The sequence below is a fragment of the Trachypithecus francoisi genome, unplaced genomic scaffold, assembly GCF_009764315.1.
Source record: "Trachypithecus francoisi isolate TF-2019V2 unplaced genomic scaffold, Tfra_2.0 Lachesis_group6, whole genome shotgun sequence".
Classification (NCBI taxonomy): Eukaryota; Metazoa; Chordata; class Mammalia; order Primates; family Cercopithecidae; genus Trachypithecus; species Trachypithecus francoisi.
Window position 1 is genome coordinate 107,648,895 of NW_022681471.1, and position 21,877 is coordinate 107,670,771.

Genomic DNA, 21,877 nt, shown 5'->3' on the forward strand with positions numbered 1-21,877 from the left:
ATGGTTGATACATCCACCACTTACCATGTAACAAACATTATTATAAACACTTAACACAAATTAACTCATGTATAAAGATTACCTCACAGACACTGTTGTGCATGTTTGACAAATGAAGAAACTGAGGCACAAACAGTTTAAGTAACTTTCCTGTGATAGGTTCAATAATGTCCAAAGATGTCCATGCCCTAACCCTTAGAACCTGTGCATTTGTTAACTTATGGAATGAAAAGGCCTTTGCATATGTGATCAAGTTAAGAATTTTTGGATAGAGATACTATCTTGGATTATCTGAGTGGGTCCATTATAATCACAAAGATTCTTATAAGAATCAGAGAGGGGATGGAAGCAGAGGCCAGAGTTAAGTGATCAGATGTTAAGGAGCTTAGGCAGTTTCAAGAAGCTAGAATAAGCAAGGAAATAGATTCTCTCCTACAGCTTCCAGAAGAAATGTCACCCTGATTTTAGCTCAGTGAAACTGATTTCAGACTTCTGGCTTCCAGAATTATGACATAAAAAATCTGTGTCGTTTGTGTTAACTTAAGCCACTACATTTGTGGTAAGCAAAGCAGCAACAAGGAAACTAATACATTGCCCAAGGTTATGATGCTACAAAGTGGCAGGGCGAGGATTAAAACTGAGGCGATCTAGTGCTAGTTCCAGGGATTTAACCACTGTGCTATTTAGGGCCTCTCACAGGCAGAATAAAATTTCACGCTGCAAGCAAAATGGGGGTCTCCTAGGTTTTCCTCTTATGCTGAGAATTCCAGGTCCTGGAGAAGAAGAAAAAGAGAAAGAAAGAGAGAGAGAGAAGTAGTGAGAGAGGGAGGGAGGGAGGAAGGAAGGAAGGAAGGAAGGAAGGAAGGAAGGAAGGAAGGAAGGAAGGAAGGAAGGAAGCAAAAACAGAAAGAGGGAGGGAAAAAGTAAAAATGATTCTACACCAGCTGGTATATACCAATACCCTTCCCTGCCCCATGTCTTCACAGCTGTGTGGCAAGTGAAGACCAATGGATCCAGGCTTCCTGATGCTTGTATTTATCATGATCACTTAGGAAGGGTGGGAAAAGAAATGCTAATTACACACTTACCAGTGGAATACTTTTACCAGGATCAAAATTTCTCGCTGCAGCCATGAAAAAGAATGAGAGCTGGCGGCCATTATCCTCAGCGAAGTAACGCGGAAACAGAAAACCAAATTATCACATGTTCTCACTTGTAAGTGGGAGCTAAATAAAGAGATCACATGGACACTAGGAGGGGAACAACAGACACTGGAACCTACTTGAAGGTGGAGGGTGGGAAGAGGGAGAGAATGAGAAAAAATACCTGTTGGATACTATATTACCTGGGTGACGAAATAATCTGCACACCAAACCCCATGACAAGCAATTGACTTATATAGCAACCCTCACATATACTCCTGAACCTGAAAGTTAAAAGAAAAAAAAAAAAAAACATGTACTAAAATGAACACGATTCTCACTGTAACAATATTATCCCCTCGTGATTATTATATCCTAAGTTTTAGGCACTTTTACATCCTGCTCGCTGCCCCCAGCTCTCTTAACACAGCATCCAGGACATAGTGGGCGCTTATAAATACTGATGGAATTAAACTGAGCGCTTATGATAGTATATTTAGACCAATGCTTTTCAAACGTCAAGGTGCATGTGAATCCCTGGGGACACCGTTAAAATGCAGATTCAGAGTTAGAAAGTCTGGTTGGAGCCTGACATTGGGCATTTCCACCGAGTTCCCATATGATGTTTGTCTATGTTCTGTATTTTTCAAGGTCTCAGAAAATGAGACCTCCCTATCCATATACAAATATGAGTCTCACAAACTGTGATAATTTAATGAAAGTTTACAAAGAGCATAGAAGTAGATGTTTCCTCTTTTCCCCTACCCTCCCAATAAAGGGAACAAATTAGATGCGAGGGTTCAATGGAAAGAGTTGCAACAGCATCCAGGCGCTCGCTCTCCTCCAGTCTTCCTGAGAAACAGGGAAAGGGGTAATGAGAGGAAGCAGGGAAGTGTCCAGGAGCTCCCACGCTGCTGTTCCTCTTCCATTTTCAGCTTTTAAAGAACACCCGCCCCTTCGAATCACCGAGGTCATGGGCGAATACACCGGCGCGGAGCACCGCGCCCCCCTGCCCGCCTCCGCGCCCTTGCCCAGACCGAAGCGGCCGACGCGCCTGCGTGCGCGCTAGGTATAAATAGGTCCAGGAGGCAGCCACTGGGCAGAACGGGGCTGCGGGAGCCGCGGGCCATGGCGGGCGAGAACCACCAGTGGCAGGGCAGCATCCTCTACAACATGCTTATGAGCGCGAAGCAAACGCGCGCGGCTCCTGAGGCTCCAGAGACGCGGCTGGTGGATCAGTGCTGGGGCTGTTCGTGCGGCGATGAGCCCGGGGTGGGCAGAGAGGGGCTGCTTGGCGGGCGGAACGTGTCGCTTCTGTACCGCTGCTGCTTTTGCGGTAAAGACCACCCACGGCAGGGCAGCATCCTCTACAGCATGCTCACGAGCGCAAAGCAAACATACGCGGCACCGAAGGCGCCTGAGGCGACGCTGGGTCCGTGCTGGGGCTGTTCGTGCGGCTCTGATCCCGGGGTGGGCAGAGCGGGGCTTCCGGGTGGGCGGCCCGTGGCACTCCTGTACCGCTGCTGCTTTTGTGGTGAAGACCACCCGCGGCAGGGCAGCATCCTCTACAGCTTGCTCACTAGCTCAAAGCAAACGCACGTGGCTCCGGCAGCGCCCGAGGCACGGCCAGTGGGCGCGTGGTGGGACCGCTCCTACTTCGCGCAGAGGCCAGGGGGTAGAGAGGCGCTACCAGGCGGGCGGGCCATGGGGCTTCTGTACCGCTGCTGCTTTTGCGGTGAAGACCACCCGCAGCAGGGCAGCACCCTCTACTGCATGCCCACGAGCACAAATCAAGTGCAGGCGGCTCCGGAGGAGCGGCCGAGGGCCCCCTGGTGGGACACCTCCTCTGGTGCGCTGCGGCCAGTGGCGCTCAAGAGTCCACAGGTGGTCTGCGAGGCAGCCTCAGCGGGCCTGTTGAAGACGCTGCGCTTCGTCAAGTACTTGCCCTGCTTCCAGGTGCTGCCCCTGGACCAGCAGCTGGTGCTGGTGCGCAACTGCTGGGCGTCCCTGCTCATGCTTGAGCTGGCCCAGGACCGCTTGCAGTTCGAGACTGTAGACGTCTCCGAGCCCAGCATGCTGCAGAAGATCCTCACCACCAGGCGGCGGGAGACCGGGGGCGACGAGCCACTGCCCGTGTCCACGCTGCAGCCCCATTTGGCACCGCCGGCGGAGGCCAGGAAGGTGCCCTCCGCCTCCCAGGTCCAAGCCATCAAGTGCTTTCTTTCCAAGTGCTGGAGTCTGAACATCAGTACCAAGGAGTACGCCTACCTCAAGGGGACCGTGCTCTTTAACCCAGGTAAGGGTACTGGCCTTGGGCATCGGCTTTTCCCAGCTCACAAAAGCATCGGGCAGTGCCTATCTAGGGGCGCGGGCAGTAAGGAGTTTTCAGTGATCAGGAGAGTGTCGGGACAAAGGTGAAGAAATCATGACTAACTCAGCAGAGTTGGGGTGGGGGGCTCCAGGAACCACTTCTCCTGGGTGGCCTGCTGTCAGAAACTCAGCCAAGAGGAGTGGAGTTGTTTGTTTAGGTTTGTACTTAGCTCTTTACACATTTCGTACTACAGAAAAGTTTGTGCCTTCATGGGAAATGGTTATTCTTTCTTTAGCTTTCTTTGAAGTCCAGAGCGTATCTTTTTCTAAAAAAAGTTTTTGCTTACTGAAGATTCTGCGACATCGATTTCTGAAACCCCATTCTGAAATTTACTAGAACCTTTTTTTGGGGGAGGAGATCTATTAAGGCTAGCAAAAAAGGAAACATTTGTTAAAGGGTCCCATAGAGAGACTATTCCCTAGGGACACTGTCAGACAGTACACTGGATGTAGTGTTTCATGGGCCTGCCTCTGAATGGTTATTTGTATGGTCCTAAGCATCTGGACTATCCCTTCCTCCAAATCTCTGTGAAGAATATCAGGTTGGCAAAGGGATAAGAAAAAAAAAAAAAAAGACACTTTAGGGACTGAGAGCAGGAACACTGTATTTTAGAATTTAAAGAGACTTTAGAGACCTCCTAATCAACCCCCTTTGCTCTGTAACCTTCCCCCACCGCATTTTACTGAGTAGGGGGATGTGTCCCAAGGTCCCAGGTGACCTTACTCCAAAGTAAATGGCTGGTGTGTTGTGGCACCTGAGGGTCCTATCTTCTGGGCCCTGTGGGATGTCGGCTGCACCAAACTTTCAGGTTGTCTGTTGGATGCAGGACATACTGTCCCACAGGGTGCAACCAAATCACTGGGGGAACATCTCCCTGGACAGCCAGGCACCTTGTCTCAGGTGTTTCTCACTACTAGAATCATCTTCAACCAGCGTCCTTTTGAAATGATTGAAGTGGAAAAAAATTTTCCAGGCAACTTGAGTTGGGATAGTTTTTATAATGCTCCTTTTGTATCTTTTTTCCCTGGTGCTGGAATCTCTGATTATGTCCTGGCCCCCTGCCTAGCATTTTTGAGAGTGCATAGATCAGTATTTGGTGGGATAATAATTCGTTCAAACCTCACGTTTCATGACATAGAGACCTCAGCTCACCCCAGTGTCTATTATATGTTACCTTTTTGCTTATACCATTGTTTTCCAAACTTGCCTGTGCGTAAGAAGTACTTGTGTGTGTGTGGTTGGGGGTGGAGGGAGTAGATAAAAGTCTTTCTAGGCTCCTGCCTTATAGATTCTGATTCAGTAGCTCTAGCCCAGTGTCTGCAAATCTGCATTCATAATAAGGGTCGCAGATGATTCTCAAGATAATTTGGAAAACAGTCTTCTTATTCCTTCAGCTAGTATTATTAATCATCCACTACGTTCCTTGTCCTGTTGGGATATAAAGGTGAAAGGGGCTCAGCTTCCAGAAATTTACATTCCATTAGTTTCAGTATCAACAGTTTCCCTCTTTCCCTTGATCCTGTTTTATATACTTTTAACACACACACACACACACACACACACGCACACTTCTTCCTTATTCTTGATTGACTTTTCCTAATCCTTTCTCAGTATAAGTTTAACCAGCTAAGTGTGTTTGAAACACAAATGTACCTATATTGGGGAGAAAGGTAACGCCTATTAAGAGTGTGGCCTCTCTTTGCTGTTTGTCTTTTGTATATCCCATATAATAAATTTAAATATATTATATATATATATATATATATATATGGGTTCAAACTTAAGGAGATATAAAACTGTGGGGTCCATTTGCGTTTTCTCTTCCCTGACCTTATTTTGAAGGCCAGTTTGGTGTGTCTGTGTTGGGGGGAACCACTTGGATGGGGAGAAGGTAAAGGGGTGTATTGTGAACACAGAGAGAAGTAATGTGGCATTCACAAGATGAAGTTTCCACAAGTCATGAATCTAGACCTAGAGAAGCTTCAGATTTCTGGTGGAGTTTCATGCAAGCCTCTTCCTACTTTCATCGACGGAATTCAAACAAAACGAAATTGGGTCTTAAGCCTGGATCTCAAGTGGTAGGTAGTAGGGGATGATAATGTGTGAACTAGGGTAATCAGAATTGGAATATGGATTAAAATTCTTGCTTTAATTTTGTTCTTACTTTATTTATGAGATTTGATATTTGCCTGTAATAGGAGTGCCTCTCGCCTATTACCATTAATATTTTTTTTAAAGAACACCAGTTCTGCTGCTCTGTGATGATTGGCATGGTGCTTTTAAAATACTTTTCCATTGAATTTTTTAGGAAAAGGGAAGGAAAATAATTACAATCATCATTAGCATCATTTAAACCAAGTGGTCAACTACTATTACTTGAATACAAGTTAAAGAACTTTGCAATGATATTATTATCATGGAAGATCAAAGGACCTTCAAAAGCAGCCTCCTCTTATTACTTTCCTTATAAAAACTTACATGCTCTTAAACTTTCCTGCATTGTATTTCATTCACTCTTACTTAGGTATCACACTATACTGCAAAAGGTCATGTGTTTTCTATTACAAAAGTTATTTTTGAATCATGGTGCAATTCGTGATGTTTTCATGTTTACTTTTTAACTTTAATGACTATAAGAATGTTCAAAAACTTCTTACTTTGATATTTTTGAAAAGAGCCTTTTCGAATACTCATAAGAATCATTCTTTTATTTTTTTCAAAACCTTCCCCGATACAGAAATCATGGTACAATGAGCTAAGTGGCTATTGTTAGCTTTCAAATTATTCGGGCCTCTAGACTAATATTGGCCTGCAGGCAAATAGGTAAAATGAAACTGTGTGTCAAAGTTTGTGGCTGTGAAGTTTACCACCACTGGCTGAACGATCAGTATAATGGTGGGAAGTTCAAAGAAGAATGGTAAAAGCATTTGTCATCTGGCAACGCTTCTTGTTTCTCATGGCTTGTTTCTCATAGGTAAAGTGCCCACCTCTTGAAATATCATGAACTTCTTCATATTTGCATAGAAAGTGAACTGGAGTGATGATTCATTAAACTATATTCCACTGTCATATTAAACTGTGTGCATTTGTTGGCTCATGGCCAGTGTATTTGCAAACGTGTGCATACAAATATAGTGAATATTAAGTAAGAATGATCACATGATGTTCATTCTTGGACATGTTGCTTCTGAAAACTTAGACTGGTTTGACATTTTACCCTTTTAACCAGGAAGCTTGGGGTCTTTTTTAATTGGGACGAAACAGAAATGAGTATTTTTAAAAAGCTATCTAAGGACTCTGTGGTGAGCTGTTTTTATAACAAAGAGATTTTTCTCCCTCCAGACGTGCCGGGCCTGCAGTGTGTAAAGTACATTCAGGGACTCCAGTGGGGAACTCAGCAGATACTCAGTGAACACGCCAGGATGACGCACCAAGGGCCCCATGACAGATTCATCGAACTGAATAGTACCCTTTTCCTGCTGAGATTCATCAATGCCAATGTCATTGCTGAACTGTTCTTCAGACCCATCATTGGCACAGTCAGCATGGATGATATGATGCTGGAAATGCTTTGTACAAAGTTGTAAAGGCCTGTGGGCCACACAAATGCAGTAGTGCAGTTCACCATGAGGGAAGAATAAAGAGCTGTGGACAAAAGAGTGTAAAATATTTTAAAATAAACTTTCTTATTATTTTTACATGCAGAGTATTTTGTATTCAATTAAAGAAATACTTTTATTCCAGACAGTTATAAATTTCTCTGTTCCATAGTTAAAGAAGACATTGCCAACAGGTAACATATCTCTGTACATCTTTTTAAAAATAGCAGGGTACTACTATAATAAGCTATTTTCACAAGTGTAGCAATTTCAGGGAACCTGCTCAAATCAAATTTGTACATATTGTTATAATAAATTTTAAGGTCTTAACCATTAACTTGATTGAAAAAGGTTTCAGCAGGGTTTAAGTAAGGCTTCAAAAACTATTTAAACCTAGCCAACATAAGCAAAAAGTATCTTTGGAAGTAACATCATGACATTGAATGTAATTATGTGCCAGTATCAGTGGCAGGTCACTTTGCTCTATCCTCATTTCCACTTCCATCAGCTGTATGGAAGACTGCGTTTGCATCCAACTGGAGTCAAGAAGCAATCTGTAATTATAAAGACACGCGGAAGTGAAAGAGATTTTCTGCTTTTTGGGGTATCTTTTTTGTGCACAGTTATGGATTTAAAGTTCCACAAGGAACATACATTGTATAACGAGAGGTTATAGTTCCAGAAAGCTCAACATCATTATAAAACCACTAATTATGCTTCATCTTTTAGATACATTATGTTTGTAACTGGTATATTGAACAAGCATGGCCTGAAATCATAAAGCAACTTTATTGTTGACTCCTGCTGCCCCTTTAATTATCATCCATAGAACTAGTTTTTCTTTGTCTCCAGATAAAATTTAGGCTACTATATGTCTATTTGTTTATGGGCAATAAATTGCCTGTTATTAATGAGTATATCTAGTCTAGGGTAATAACCCATTGCAGGAAGTCTTAAACTTCCTTTTGTGCAGACCCCTTTGGCAGTCTGTTGAATCCTATGGACATTTTCTCAAAATCAGGCTCTCAGAGGAATGCAGTAGGGCTGAAGAAAGCATCATGATAGTCACAGCACACACACACACACATGTAATCCCTGAGGGCTCATGTGGTCCCCTGGAAACAAAGAGTTAAAAATGTTAGGGCACCCCAGCAGGATATTCATCGGTCAGGCAGCCCCCAGTGTGGCCTCCCACCGAGATGCCTCCTGCCCCAAGGTATTGAGTCCAGTGAAAGTAATTCCGTTCAGCCCCCGGTTTTAGAGGGGCTGCCTGGGGCTGTCAGTCTCAAATAGTTCTGTCACTGACACTACTTCATCTGCCTGGTGAGTGTAGATGGCATCTGGACATGTTCTGCGGGGACATGCAGTGGAAGCTGGCCCTCTGCTGCCAGCTCATAGTCACGCTGTCCCGTGCCATCTAGGCTCAGCCCTTGGTCTGAGTCCAAAGCGCCTGCAGCACTTGCAAAAGCAGCACAAGAGTTTTCTTCGAAAACAGGGGAAAGTTTCCAGAAGCAGTTCCAGAAAGCAAAAATCATTAATGCCCTACCCCCTCACCTGAGCCTTCCCAGGTGTCAGGGTTGTTTTTCTCGACTGTTACGAAATCAATGTGTCCCATTCAATAATCCCAGCTTTACAAATTTTCCTAATCACTTCTTTTTTCACCCACACCTTCTGGAAGGATTGTGTGTAAGGGGGACAGAAGCATTTTCACAGAGGAACATTTTAATACAGCTTAACCAGAAAGACACATCATGTTCAGCAAGCGGTCAGGGCAAAATTCTGATTTTCATTATTTTTCAAAATGGGTTTACATACCACCCCCCATGCCTTTTTCCATGATCATTATTTAGTGAACACCTAGCAAAAATCAATCCTTTTCTGAGGACGCTGCATTGGATGATCAAACTGCCTTACTAAGGTGTGTACAACAGGAGAAAGGCGAGGGAAGTAAAGGCAGGCTATCAGTCCATTGTTGCAAACTGCAACTACCCTGGAAAGTGGAACATAAGTCAACAGCCATGAGACATCCCTGAGAGTCTGATCTATCAGGGGTGGGCAGAGGGGTCACATACTCCGTGGTGTGCCCTTTCCTAAATTGCAGCCTTCGGCTAGAATCACAAGTTAGGAATGCAATCAGGCTCTTGTATCCCATATCAGAAATATCGAGTTCATCAGCAGCTCCATTTCTAATGGTCCCATCAGAGAACAAGCCTTTTTCTCTAGGGCATCTGCAGGTGACCCAGATGGTCAGCTAGCATCCATGATGTTTTATAGCTGTGACCCCGCAGGGATGTCTTAAATTTGTGGCAGTTCCAGAGACTTGAGCTCTGTTCATTGAGCTTGTGTGGACTTTCAGTTCAGCACAGCTCAGTGCTGAAACTGAAACAGGCTATAACCGGCAGTATCAGGTTTCAGTCAGGTCCAGGGAATTAGGATCTGTGAATTCAGTATTCAAAAAAGCTAGAGGCTTTTCTTCAGCAGCAGCAGCAAAGCTAAGACACTGTAGGCCAGATACCTGTGTTTCAAGTCCAAGTAACAGGCAAGGCTGTTCCTAAGGACTTTTTACCCTGTTAGGCCAGATTGTTCAAACTGACCCAGGCAAAAATATGCATGTCAGGCTAGAAAATTATCAGCCTCTAAGGGTCAGAAATCTGATTTAACAAGAGCTTATTGGCAAAAACAAACAAAACCTCACAACTCCCTAACCCCTGAAACCTGCTTTGAAAACCCCAAAAGTGTATCTTCATTTGGAGATTGGTTCCCTTTTCCAGAGGCTCCAGTAGGCATAATTATGGCAAATAAAATAAAATAAATTATCTGTTACTGAGCCTTGTTTCCAATACCAAGAGTATAAATTCCAATCTGCCCACCTGTGGCAAAAAAGCAAGGGAGCTGTGTTTCATTAACACTTTTTTTTCCTTTGCAGCTTTTCCTGACTGAGATGACCCTTCTAGCATTTATGAAATTATAAGCACATAACATTGCACATCAATTTTCATCAGACATCCACATGCAATAGCCACAAATGCAAAGCTGTGAATTAAAATTCCTGGTTTTTCTTATTATGAGTTTACTAAAATCCCTAGCAGTAAATTTTCCATTTACAGAGTTCACATCACAGCTGCCAGGAGAACCCAGCTGGGATGGAAGGGAAAGGGAGGGGAGCAGCAGCAGCTAGGCTGAAGAAATAGCTAAGTGGGTTTCCCTCCCTTCCTTCTTCCCTGCCTCCCTCCCTTCCTCCCTTGCTCCCTTTCTCCCTCCTTTCCTCTCTTCCTCCCTTCCTCCCTTTCTCCCTTTTTCCCTTCCTCCCTTTCTCTCTCTCTCCCTTTCTCTCTTCCTTCCTTCCCTCCCTCCCTCCCTCTCTCTTCTTTCTCTTTTCTTTTCTTTTCTTTCTCTCTTTTCTTTCCTTCCTTCCTTCCTTCCTTCTTTCTTTCTTTCTCCTCTGCTTTATCGAAATCCTTGCTCCAGCCCTGGAAACAGGCTTAATTCTTTTTTTCTCTCTACTTGGAGGAGAGAACAACTACAAGCTACATTTTATGATATTTGGCACATCCAAAGCCCATTGTACAGAATGTTTGGGCCCTTTTTCCTCCTGCGAGGGTGTTAGGGAGGGGGAGAGACTACAAAAAAACAAAGCTATCATCACCTAGGCTATGCTACTATTTCCTATCCCACCTCGCCCCACTTACTTCAGCAGAGCCAACTCTGTATGGTCAAAAGCACCTAGCGGATCCAGAGAGCCAGCTCTCCTGGGATGAATCTACCATTTCCAAATTCAATAGGTAACTTTTTACCTCTGATCACAGACAGCAGCTCAGTTGCTGTTTCATATTATGGTTAACTCCATAGCCACCCAAGTATCGGGGTTTCATAATTCCCTGCCCTTCTCTCTTTCTTTTCCCCAAATAATACTGCAGCTAGATTTCAGTGAATTGAGGTCATTCTAGCAAATCTCACCACTGCCATCATCGTGTCGTTGTTCCCAAGACCACTCTCGTATTCAGATATTTGCTAAAACGTCTCACAGCACTCCACAGGTACTTGTACTCACAGTTGTACATTATGGCAATATACTAAGGGTATAAGGCTGGGTCATAGGGAGAAAACACACAGGCCTCCACATGCAGGCCACTTTACAGTCTCGTCCTCCCATGAGGGGTCACAGAGGATATACTCTTTTCCCAGCAACAAAAACTCAGCAACATGTGTGTGATTATTTCTGCTCAGGGAAACCCTTTATAGATTCCACCCATAGGGCTTTTATAGAGAGCTGGTCACGTAGTACCCTCTACCTAGCATGTACCAAAATTCCAAACACACAAAAAGGAAGTAGGTGCTCGGTGTGAACTATGTTGTTTGCACAAACTGTCCAGGCACAGTGAGTCGCTCCTATGAGTTAGGGAAGGTTGAGGACACTCTCAAAATTGAAGTTCCCAGATGCCAGCCAAAACCTAACCTTCTGAGCAGGCCATCCTAAGGATAGCAGTCTCAGACCTACTATGTTAACTCTTTTCTGCACAGGTACTGCCAATATTACTGTGTCGTGTTACCTGCATTCATAATTAAAGGAGAGGCTACATTTCAGTTAGAAGCCCATGAAGACATATGTGTAACTATTTTTTTCCCATTCAAGTTCTTGAAACCCCTAATTTCTATCCACAGGCTTCTCAAAGCCAGGGGTTCATTGATTATTGACCCAGTTCCTCTGAAAGTTAATAGCTAAATTCTTCCCAGTCTGAGACATTCCCACTTTAACTGCCTACAGTGGGACAGAGGGGGCTTCTAATCTCTCCTCACTTTGCACTTCTAGTCCTACTTCCATATCTTGTTACTTACATTTGCAGATATCCACAGGGTTGGAAGGTATCAAGGAGAAAGAGGCAAGGGGAGCAGAAGAGTTCTTACCTCACTGATGCTGATCTTGTAGTTTTCTCTGGTCTGGCCATGACAAATGTTTAAAGTTGTCTCTTCTCATGGATGCTTTCAGAGATAATTTGGAGATCTTCCTCTACACTCCTTCACCCTAGATCTCTTGGATCTCTCTCCAGAAACTCCTTCTATACCATTAGTTTTATATCTCCTTCCTCAGTCCCCAGACATCTGTCTCTCTCTCTCTCTCCTTTCTACTGGGTCTTTTAGCTTTTCTAGGCAAGTCTTTTGGATAAGATGTAAGATAAACCTGTGACAGCATGAATGTGCTCGCTCTCTCTCTCTTTCTCTCTCTCTCTCTTCCCCTTTCTTGAAAAAAGTGCTTGTTTTTGCTTTGCCAAGTATTGAGTGTAGGCTGCTCAACCCGCCACATATTCTTGTTCTCCCATTCTGTGTTCTGCCTAGCCTGTTTATTGCCCTTTAGATTTCCAGGTGAGAGTTGGACACTAACTCATTATGTCCCCCAAACTGCAGAGGACACACATTAGCTTTTTAAAGTCCTTCTGTGGAGTTCAGCTCAAAGGAGAAGTACCTCCATCACTCCACCTTGTGTGCCCTTAGCACACAAATGGCTTTCTCAAACATTCCTTTCCCGTTTCAACTTCGAATCATTTTATTCACTTGATGAGGGATTAAGAATCATGTAAACTTGATGGTTCTTGCATCGTGATTTCAAACCTCTATTGGCATCTTGTTTTCTTTGTGCCGTTAGAAGAAACTTGCAACAGGCTCTTAATTTTAACATGCAGTTACTAATGTGCATTCATTAATATCCTTTTCCTAAATGGTTGAACCCGTTATTGTTATGTAAGTCCAATGAGGGTATTTTTTTGGCATACATGATGGTGTCAATCCTTGCCTTAATTGTATTCAATTTGACCCTCACCTTCTTCTCTTTCATTTTTCTGTATATTTTTCTCTTATAAAATAATGAGAGACAAGTACAACAAACTATAAATATTTTACCAACAGTGCTATGGGCAAATTAGGATGGCAAAACTTTGAAAATGCAACTGTTGGCTGGCAGGCAGCACCATCATGAGAAAGCTCCAAATGTTTTCTCATCAGGTGATAGATGAAAGTCTATATTCAGCACACGACAGGCAGTTCTGGGATCCCAGTAGTATAATTCTTAAAGGTGTTGATACTATCTGTAAAGGTTAATTTGATCTACAATATTCTTCTTTTAAACTGTTAGTACCAACAGAAATGTTCACACATTAGTCAGAATTACTAAATTAGATATTCTTCCTTCTTTCCTTTCAAATAATACTGGTCACCAAGAAGAGATGAACTGAGGAAATGGGAGTTTGTCTCTACTGAGAGGGGAGAGAACTTTTGGATTATCCTTGTCAGGGAATTTTGATCCGGATGTATGAGGTTGGTGGAATGATGGTGGTGGGGTTGCAAGTAAGAGGGCCTGATAATAGGTAGAAGAAGATCTTCGGAGAGAAGCCACAAGAACTTAAACCCTTACTTAGAAACTCTGTCTGGGCCAGATGCAGTGGCTCACGCATGTAATCCCAGCACTTTGGGAGGCTGAGGAGGGTGGATCACCTGAGGTCAGGATTTCAAGACCAGCTTGACTAACATGGTGAAACCCCGTCTCTACTGAAAATACAAAAACTAGCCTGGCATGGTGGCAGACACCTGTAATCCCAGCTACTAGGGAGGCTGAGGCAGGAGAATCACTTGAATCCAGGAGGTGGAGGTTGCAGTGAGCCAAGATCACACCACTGCACTTCAGTCTGGGTGACAGAGCAAGATTCCATTTCAAAAAAAAAGAAAGAAAAAGAAATTCTGTCTGGATGATTGCAGTTGCCTCGCTTTTGCTGCCCTTTTTCTGTCATTTGTTGATGGTGCCTCCCATAGCATTATAATTTCTTTTCATGTTAACTCATTTTCATCTTGCACTTAGATGATGTATGTGAAATATAGCCACTACAATGAAGGTGAGTGAGATAGTGCTCTGAAGCCATTTAAACATGCTTTAAAATTGTACACTTAGGCATTATCACAATCAGTCAATAAGTTGCGTGTATGACAGAAAGACACTACCAGTTAGTCTTTTAAAGTAATAATATCTGAGAGTTGACCATATGTTTATCTATTTAGTTATATAGACTTCCTACTGATCAGTAGTGCTGAATTAGACTTGATTTTTCCCTTATAGTCATAGTCATGGACTTTTGTGTGAATAAACGGTGATGTCCAACCATGAACCTGGTTTTTTAGGTCAGAAAGCCTCCTTATGAAAACATATGTTCAATTTTGGCGTGGAAGACTTATATGGTCTGGCTCTGTGTCCCCACCCAAATCTCATCTTGAATTATAACCAGAATTGTAATCCTCACGTGTTGGGGGAGGGACCTCATGGGAGGTGATTGAATCAAGGGGGTGGTCCGCCCATGCTGTTCTTGTGAGTGAGTTCTCATGAGATTCGATGATTTTAGAAGGGGCTCTTCCCCCCTTTCTCTGCAGTTCTATCTTCTGCTCCCTTGTGAAGAAGGACGTGTTTGCTTCCCCTTCCACCATGAGAGTAAGTTTTCTGAGGACCCCCCAGGATGCAGAACTGTGAGTCAACTAAACCTCTTTCCTTTATAAATTACCCAGTTTCAAGTATCTCTTTACTGCAATATGAAAACAGACTAATACAAAAAACAAAAGTTCCCACAGATATTTTAAGAATATTTGAAGTGATTGGAAAAAGATGCAGGGTGGTCTACAGAAAACAAAATATAAAAGTAAGTAGTACAAAATGGAAGGTAGCAACTAGCAGAGGGTGGGGGATGAAATAAATGGAAAAGGAAACAAATTTGTTGTAATATAAAATAAGTGGCCAGGCGTGGTGGCTCACTCCTTAATCCCAACACTTTGGGAGGCTGAGGCAGACGGATCACTTGAGGTCAGGAGTTCAAGACCAGCCTGGCCAACATGGTGAAACCCCATCACCATAGTCCCAGCTACTCGGGAGTCTGAGGCAGGAGAGTTGCTTGAACCTGGGAGGCGGAGGTTGCAGTGAGCTGAAATCACGCCACTGTACTCCAGCCTGGGTGACAGAGCAAGATTCTGTCTCAAATAAAATAAAAGTGTCTGACTTACCTAAATAGTCTACATTATTACATTGTTTTACTCCTAATACATAGATCTAAAATCCCATGGTGTATTCAAGTAAAAAATCATGGTGTATTTCAAATTAAAAAGCTAATGTTTATTGTACCAAGCACTGTTTTGAGTGGTTTTCATGGAGTGTATCTTTTAATCTTCACTTTAGCTCTACAAGTTAAATATTGTCTTCCCAGATGAGAAAACCCAGGCTCAGCAATTGGGTGTATTTACCATCAGTAGCATAAGGCATGGCTAGAGTTTGAAAGTAGTCTTGTGTGATAAGAGCCTCTGAGTTCCTACCATACCACTCTGTGTTCCAACTGAACTGCAAAAGTTAAATAGGAGTAAGTACATTTGTGACACTTTATAGAATACATCTAATGTACTTCATTTTGAAACCTAGATACCTAAGACGACTTTTGTTTTTCAACCGTGGACAAATGTGGTATTGCTATTATATAGTTACAATGAAGATATTTTGCAAACCAGAAATTGGAACCAAAGGTTTTACTAAGAGAGTTTCAGTTTTGTACACACATGAACAATCTTATAAGATATAAAATGTAAAATACATTTAGTTATATATTGAACAAATTACCTTCATTCAAAAGAAAAATAAAGTCACATGAAATAAAGTCCTTTTTGAGAATACTAAACATATGGTTCTATATAACATAACTTCTGTCGTTTACAGCCAAATCTTGTTGTAGTTGCTCTCAGGTCTAGTTTTCACCCTCACTAATTTAGTCACAATCCTTGTTTAGCTAAGGACTTTGAAGCCATTTCATGCTTCAGTGCAGGAAGGTAATTAATGTTCGAATTTTGACCTTTAAAAACACACGTAGAGGATTTAATAACATTGATGTAATTACAATGCTTTAAGTGGTTATTTCTTCTTTTACCTCCACAAAGTAATTGTAATAGAGTCTGATACTACTATTGTCATTGCTGTTTAAATCATAAACAAGAGAACTGCCAATGTGGAAATGTATCCTAATTCAAATTAGGCATAACATGTAGAATATTAAAATACAAGAAACCTTGCTTCCTTTACTTCTTTTGTTTCCGACACAAAATTAAAAATGATTACTTTCAATTAACTAAAAACCTACCTGCACATATATCTGGTTAAATACTATGAATTATTTATCCAGAAGACTCACAGGAGACATTTAAACAGTGGATAAATGATAAATCCTTTCCAATCTACTGGATGAGTAATTTAATCTGTGGTTCCACAGCTAACTTGAGAATGATAGTTTTCACTGGCCATACCAAAAACAAAACAAAACAAAAATCCCCCAAAAGCCACACAACGAAATAAAATCCTCTGGCTTGTAGACAGCTTCATTATCTAGTTTTATAATTATGAGCACAGTACTATTGGGTTTCCATGCACCAGTTGTGAACTGGCTCCCCATACAGACTACAGACATATATTTATGAATTGGATCACTTTTAGGAAGTCAGGCTTGTTCTCTCTGCTTCACCATGATTCATCCCACTCCTTATTGTCTTATATCTGTACTGTTTTACTCATTTGGGTCATCTTCTGGGCTTTTAGGATCATGCAAGTTTATTGGCCTTGATTTAGAGGAAGAAAGAAAACATATATTGGCCATTACATTAAAAAAAAAAAAAAAAAAAAAAACTTGAGCACCTAAGATAGGTTAATCATATATATGAGTGTGTCAATTACTTATTTCTTGACTCTCAGCCCTATATCTTTCTTTTATTATTTGCCTTTCTTTGTGATATCAGAGGCACACTCTGTAAACATTTCTGCTTTGCCAGTTGGCATAATGCTTCAACTAAAGTAAGAGCTTGAGGGAAACTGCAAGGCAATAGCAGCAGGAAAGCACTTTCCCTTCAGTTTTTGTTCTCTTTTCTTATAAAGCAGCACCTGAGCCTACTGGCCCTCGTGAATCAGCTCCAGTCAGCCATACTCTCACATCATATTCTCACTACTTGCGGTCCCACCAGCTATGATCTGTGCCCTCTGGCAAGTGTCTTTGCTCCGGGAAGCTGCCTGTTTCTGCTCTCTTTAAAGAGATCTGAACCTCAATCTTGAGGGGATCCTCTGCTAAGTTATTGTTCTTACATTGTCAGCTCTCTTCAGCCTAGATATTGTGGCTGTTTGTTTTAAAATCTGCTATCTCTGAACCCCTTAGAGTTTTCTTTTACACCTTTTAGTACTTAAGTATGTTTATTGGTGATTAATTCTTTATCTTCATCATCTCTATTCAAATTACTAGTGTTACTTCTGTGTTCTAACTAAATCCTGGCAGATACAGTGAGCAATTATAGACAAGTTTATTCTAGATAAGATACACCAAAATTTCTTATGAACAATGCTAATGAAGTTGTATTAGCCCATTTTCACACTGTTGATAAAGACAAACCCGAGTTGGGGGGCAATTTACAAAATAAAGAAGTTTAATTGGACTTACATTTCCATGTGACTGGGGACGCCTCACAAACATGGTGGATGCAAGGAAGAGCAAGTCACATCCTACATGGATGGCAGCAAGTAGAGACAGAGTGAGGAAGACGCAAAAACAGAAACCCTTGATAAAACCATCAGATCTCGTGAGACCTGTTCACTACCATGAGAACAATATGGGAGAATCATCCCCATGATTCAATTATCTCCCACCAGGTCACTCCCACAACATATGGAAATTATGGGAGTAAAATTCAAGATGAAATTTGGGTGGGGATACAGAGCAAAACCATATCATTCCACCCCTGGCCCCTGCCAAATCTCATGTCTTCACATTTCAAAACCAATCATGCCTTCCCAACAGTCCCCCAAAGTCTTAACTCATTTTAGCATTAACTCAAAAATCCACAGTCCAAAGTCTCATCTGAGACAAGGAAAATCCCTTCTGCTTATAAGCCTGTAAAATCAAAAGCAAATGGGTTATTTCCTAGATACAATGGGGGTACAGACATAGGGTAAATACAACCACTCCAAATGGAAGAAATTGGCCAAAACAAAGGGGCTACAGGGCCCATGCAAGTCCAAATTTCAACTGGGCAGTCAAATTTTAAATCTCTAAAGTGATCTCCTTTTACTCCAGGTTTCACATCCATGTCACGCTGATGCAAGAGGTGGGTTCCCATGGTCTTGGGCAGCTCCGCCCCTGTGATTTGCAGGGTATAGCCTCTATTCCAGCTGCTTTCACAGGCTGGCATTGAGTGTCTGAGGTTTTTCCATGTGCAAGGTGCAATATGTTGGTGGATGTAGCATTCTGGGGTCTGGAGGATGGGGGCCTTCTTCTTACAGCTCCACTAGGTGGTACTCCAGTAGGGACTCTGTGTGGGGGCTCCAACCCCATATTTCCCTTCTTCATTGCCCTAGCAGAGGTTCTCCATGAGAGCCCTGCCCCTGTAGCAAACTTCTGTCTGGGAATCCAGGCACTTCCATACATCTTCTGAAATCTAGGTGGAGGTTCCGAAACCTCAATTATTGACTTCTTTGCACTCACAGGCTCAACACCACATGGAAGCTGCCGAGACCTGGGTCTTACACCATCTGAAGCCACGGCCCAAATTCTACATTGGCCCTCTTTCAGCCATGGCTGGAGCAACTGGGGCACAGGGCAACAAGTCTATAGGCTGCACACAGCTCGGGGACCCTGGGCCTGGCCCACAAAACAACTTTTTCCTCCTAGGCCTCAGGGCCTGTGATGGGAGGGACTGCTGTGAAGACCTTTGACATGTCCTGGAGACATTTTCCCCATTGTCTTGGGGATTACAATTTGGCTCCTAGTTACTTACACAAATTTCTGCAGCTGGCTTGAATTTCTCCTCAGAAAATGGGATTTTCTTTTCTATTGCATTGTTAGGCTGCAAATTTTTCAAACTTTTATGCTCCATTTCCCTTTTAAAACTGAATACTTTTAACAGCACCCAAGCCACCACTTGAATTCTTTGCTGCTTAGAAATTTATTCCACCAGATATCCTAAATGATCTCTCTCAAGTTCAAAGTTCCACAAATCTCTAGGGTGGGGCAAAATGCCACCAGTCTCTTTGCTAAAACATAACAAGAGTCACCTTTGCTCCAGTTCCCAACAAGTTCCTCATCTCCATCTGAGACCACCTCAGCCTGGACCTTATTGTCCATATCACTACCAGCATTTCGGGCAAAGCCATTCAACAAGTCTCTAGGAAGTTCCAAACTTTCCCACATTTTCCTGTCTTCTTCTGAGCCCTCCAAATTGTTCCAACCTCTGCCTGTTACCCGGTTCCAAAGTTGCTTCCACATTTTCAGGTATCTTCTCAGCAGCACCCCACTCTACTGGTACCAATTTACTGTATTTATTCCTTTTTCATGATGCTGATAAAGACATACCCGAGACTGGACAATTTACAAAATAAACAGGTTTAATTGGACTTACAGTTCCATGTGGCTGGGGAAGCTTCACAATCATGGCAGATGGCAAGGAGGAACAAGTCACGTCTTACATAGATGGCAGCAGGCAAAGAGAGAGTGAGGAAGATGCAAAAGCAGAAACCCCTGATAAAACCATCATTTCTCATGAGACTTATTCACTACATGAGAACAGTGTGGGGGAAACAGCCCCCACGATTCAATTACCTCCCACCAGGACCCTCCCACAATACATGGGAATTATGGGAGTACAATTCAAGATGAGATTTGGGTAGGGACACAGAGCCAAACCATATCAGAAGTGTTCTAGGAAATAGAAATTGAAGCAGGATCTATGATATGCCAGGTTGCACTTCTATGTACATAAATTTTTACTTTTTAAGAATCTTATTTAATATCAGTAAACTTTAATGAATGGTAAAAGCAATGGCTAAATGTCTTACTAGGAAGAAGTTGAAAACAGGGCTATTAATTTTCAGCCTATGATATCTGAAACTATATTGAATAATGATTTGAATTAAAATCAGTCACTAAGAATACACACACACAGGTGCATAGAAAACCATGGGGCCTTTTCCTTATTCATCAATTAATTCACATGACAACAAAAGGCCATTAAGTTACAATTGGGTAGATTGGGTGTCCTTTGTCCTCAAAATATTTTTTCTTTTTTTTTTTTTTTTTTTTTTTTGAGACGGAGTTTCGCTCTGTCACCCAGGCTGGAGTGCAGTGGCCGGATCTCAGCTCACTGCAAGCTCTGCCTCCCGGGTTCACGCCATTCTCCTGCCTCAGCCTCCCGAGTAGCTGGGACTACAGGCGCCCGCCACGTCGCCCGGCTAGTTTTTTGTATTTTTAGTAGAGACAGGGTTTCACCGTGTTAGCCAGGATGGTCTCGATCTCCTGACCTCGTGATCCGCCCGTCTCGGCCTCCCAAAGTGCTGGGTATTTTTTCTTTTTGTATATAGGTAAGGATTTGTAGATCAATAATCATTTTGATTTCAGCATGCAATTACATTCTCTTTGCTTGAGTTCCTTTGAGTTATGTACAAAGCTTCCTGTTCTGAAGCCACTGTGTATTTGTTTTTCTGCTCTGGTTTCATTGCATCCTGATGGCAAGTTAAATTATGAAAAACGTTAGTCTTTAATTCCATCAAGATGTTGATGTCAGAGAAAGGTAAAGTTACAAATTAGATGGTACTAGGAAACTTGAGTCATGGTGTACTGGAAGGACCCCTATAAACTTGTTTTTTTTTCTTTTTTGATTTGATGGAAATTAAAGATGCAAGTAAGGCAGCCTGGTAAACTCATCTGCTGATAGTTCACAGGAAGGCTTTTAGTTAAAAAACTTAATAGGACCAAAAATATAAACAAATTGTAACAAGTGATAAAACTGAATCCCAGATTGTTGATCATTTATACCAGATATTAACCTCCTCAAAATGTATCCTAATATATTTTGGTAGGGGTTGTGCAAGTTCAGGCTAGAACTTCTAGGTCAGCAAGTAATTAACACAAGTAACATTCAATTCAATCTAAATAAGGATTGAATTGAAATCCTTTGTACATTGTCCCTACGATGTACAAAATAATGGGCCATCAAGAAGCTTAAGATCTGATGGGTGTAGAGATGGTTCACTCTGAAGTGCTCCACATAGTGATGCTTTACACCTAAACAAGAATCCTCAGCTACTGCATTTTGACTTTGGTTTGGCTAGAAATAATTGTTTCTCCTTCTAAATTTCTTATTCTTTGTTTTTCCCCCAGTAGCGAACCTCCAGTTTTTACCAGCTTCTTACTATAGCCAGGGAAAAGGTGAAGCAGGAGGCTGAATAAATATGAAAAACCTGTTGAAATGACTATTTGTTTGAAAATATTTGGATAATCGTTTTATACCAGTTTTATTTTATCAGCAGATGCATCTTGTTAACAGTTTACTGGCAAATCTGTGAAAGACACAAATCTCAGTGCCAGGTCATTTGGATTGAATACTTTTGACCATAGTGTGTTGATAGCCTTTTCACTATCATCAGTCCCTTTCCATAGAGGACACTTATTTATTTAACAAACACCTCCTTAGCATGCATCAATATACCCAAGGCTAGACTATTTGCTCCAATCTGAAAGGGCAAAATCCTAGGAAAGGCCTTTCATTGGTTATATATATCTCCCTCAAAACACAGATGTGCAAAAGGCGAAGTAAATTTGTCTCTTTCTTGCTGGCACCCTGCACTTGCCCCCTCACTTTATTGTGAAGATATTTTCATTTAACAATTTGAAATATAAATTGGAGCACTTCCAGTGGTTTTTTTAAGGGATTTTAGGATATCTCTT

At 42.2% G+C, this 21,877-nt stretch overlaps 1 protein-coding gene across 1 annotated transcript; it reads left to right on the forward strand.

The window, feature by feature from the left end:
- The first annotated feature begins 2,042 nt into the window (after positions 1-2,042).
- Positions 2,043-7,211, forward strand: NR0B1 (nuclear receptor subfamily 0 group B member 1). The gene is made up of 2 exons (XM_033201035.1): positions 2,043-3,438; positions 6,856-7,211. The coding sequence occupies exons 1-2, from the start codon at positions 2,271-2,273 to the stop codon at positions 7,098-7,100; spliced, it is 1,413 nt and encodes a 470-aa protein (XP_033056926.1). The 5' UTR covers positions 2,043-2,270; the 3' UTR covers positions 7,101-7,211.
- The last annotated feature ends 14,666 nt before the right edge of the window (positions 7,212-21,877 follow it).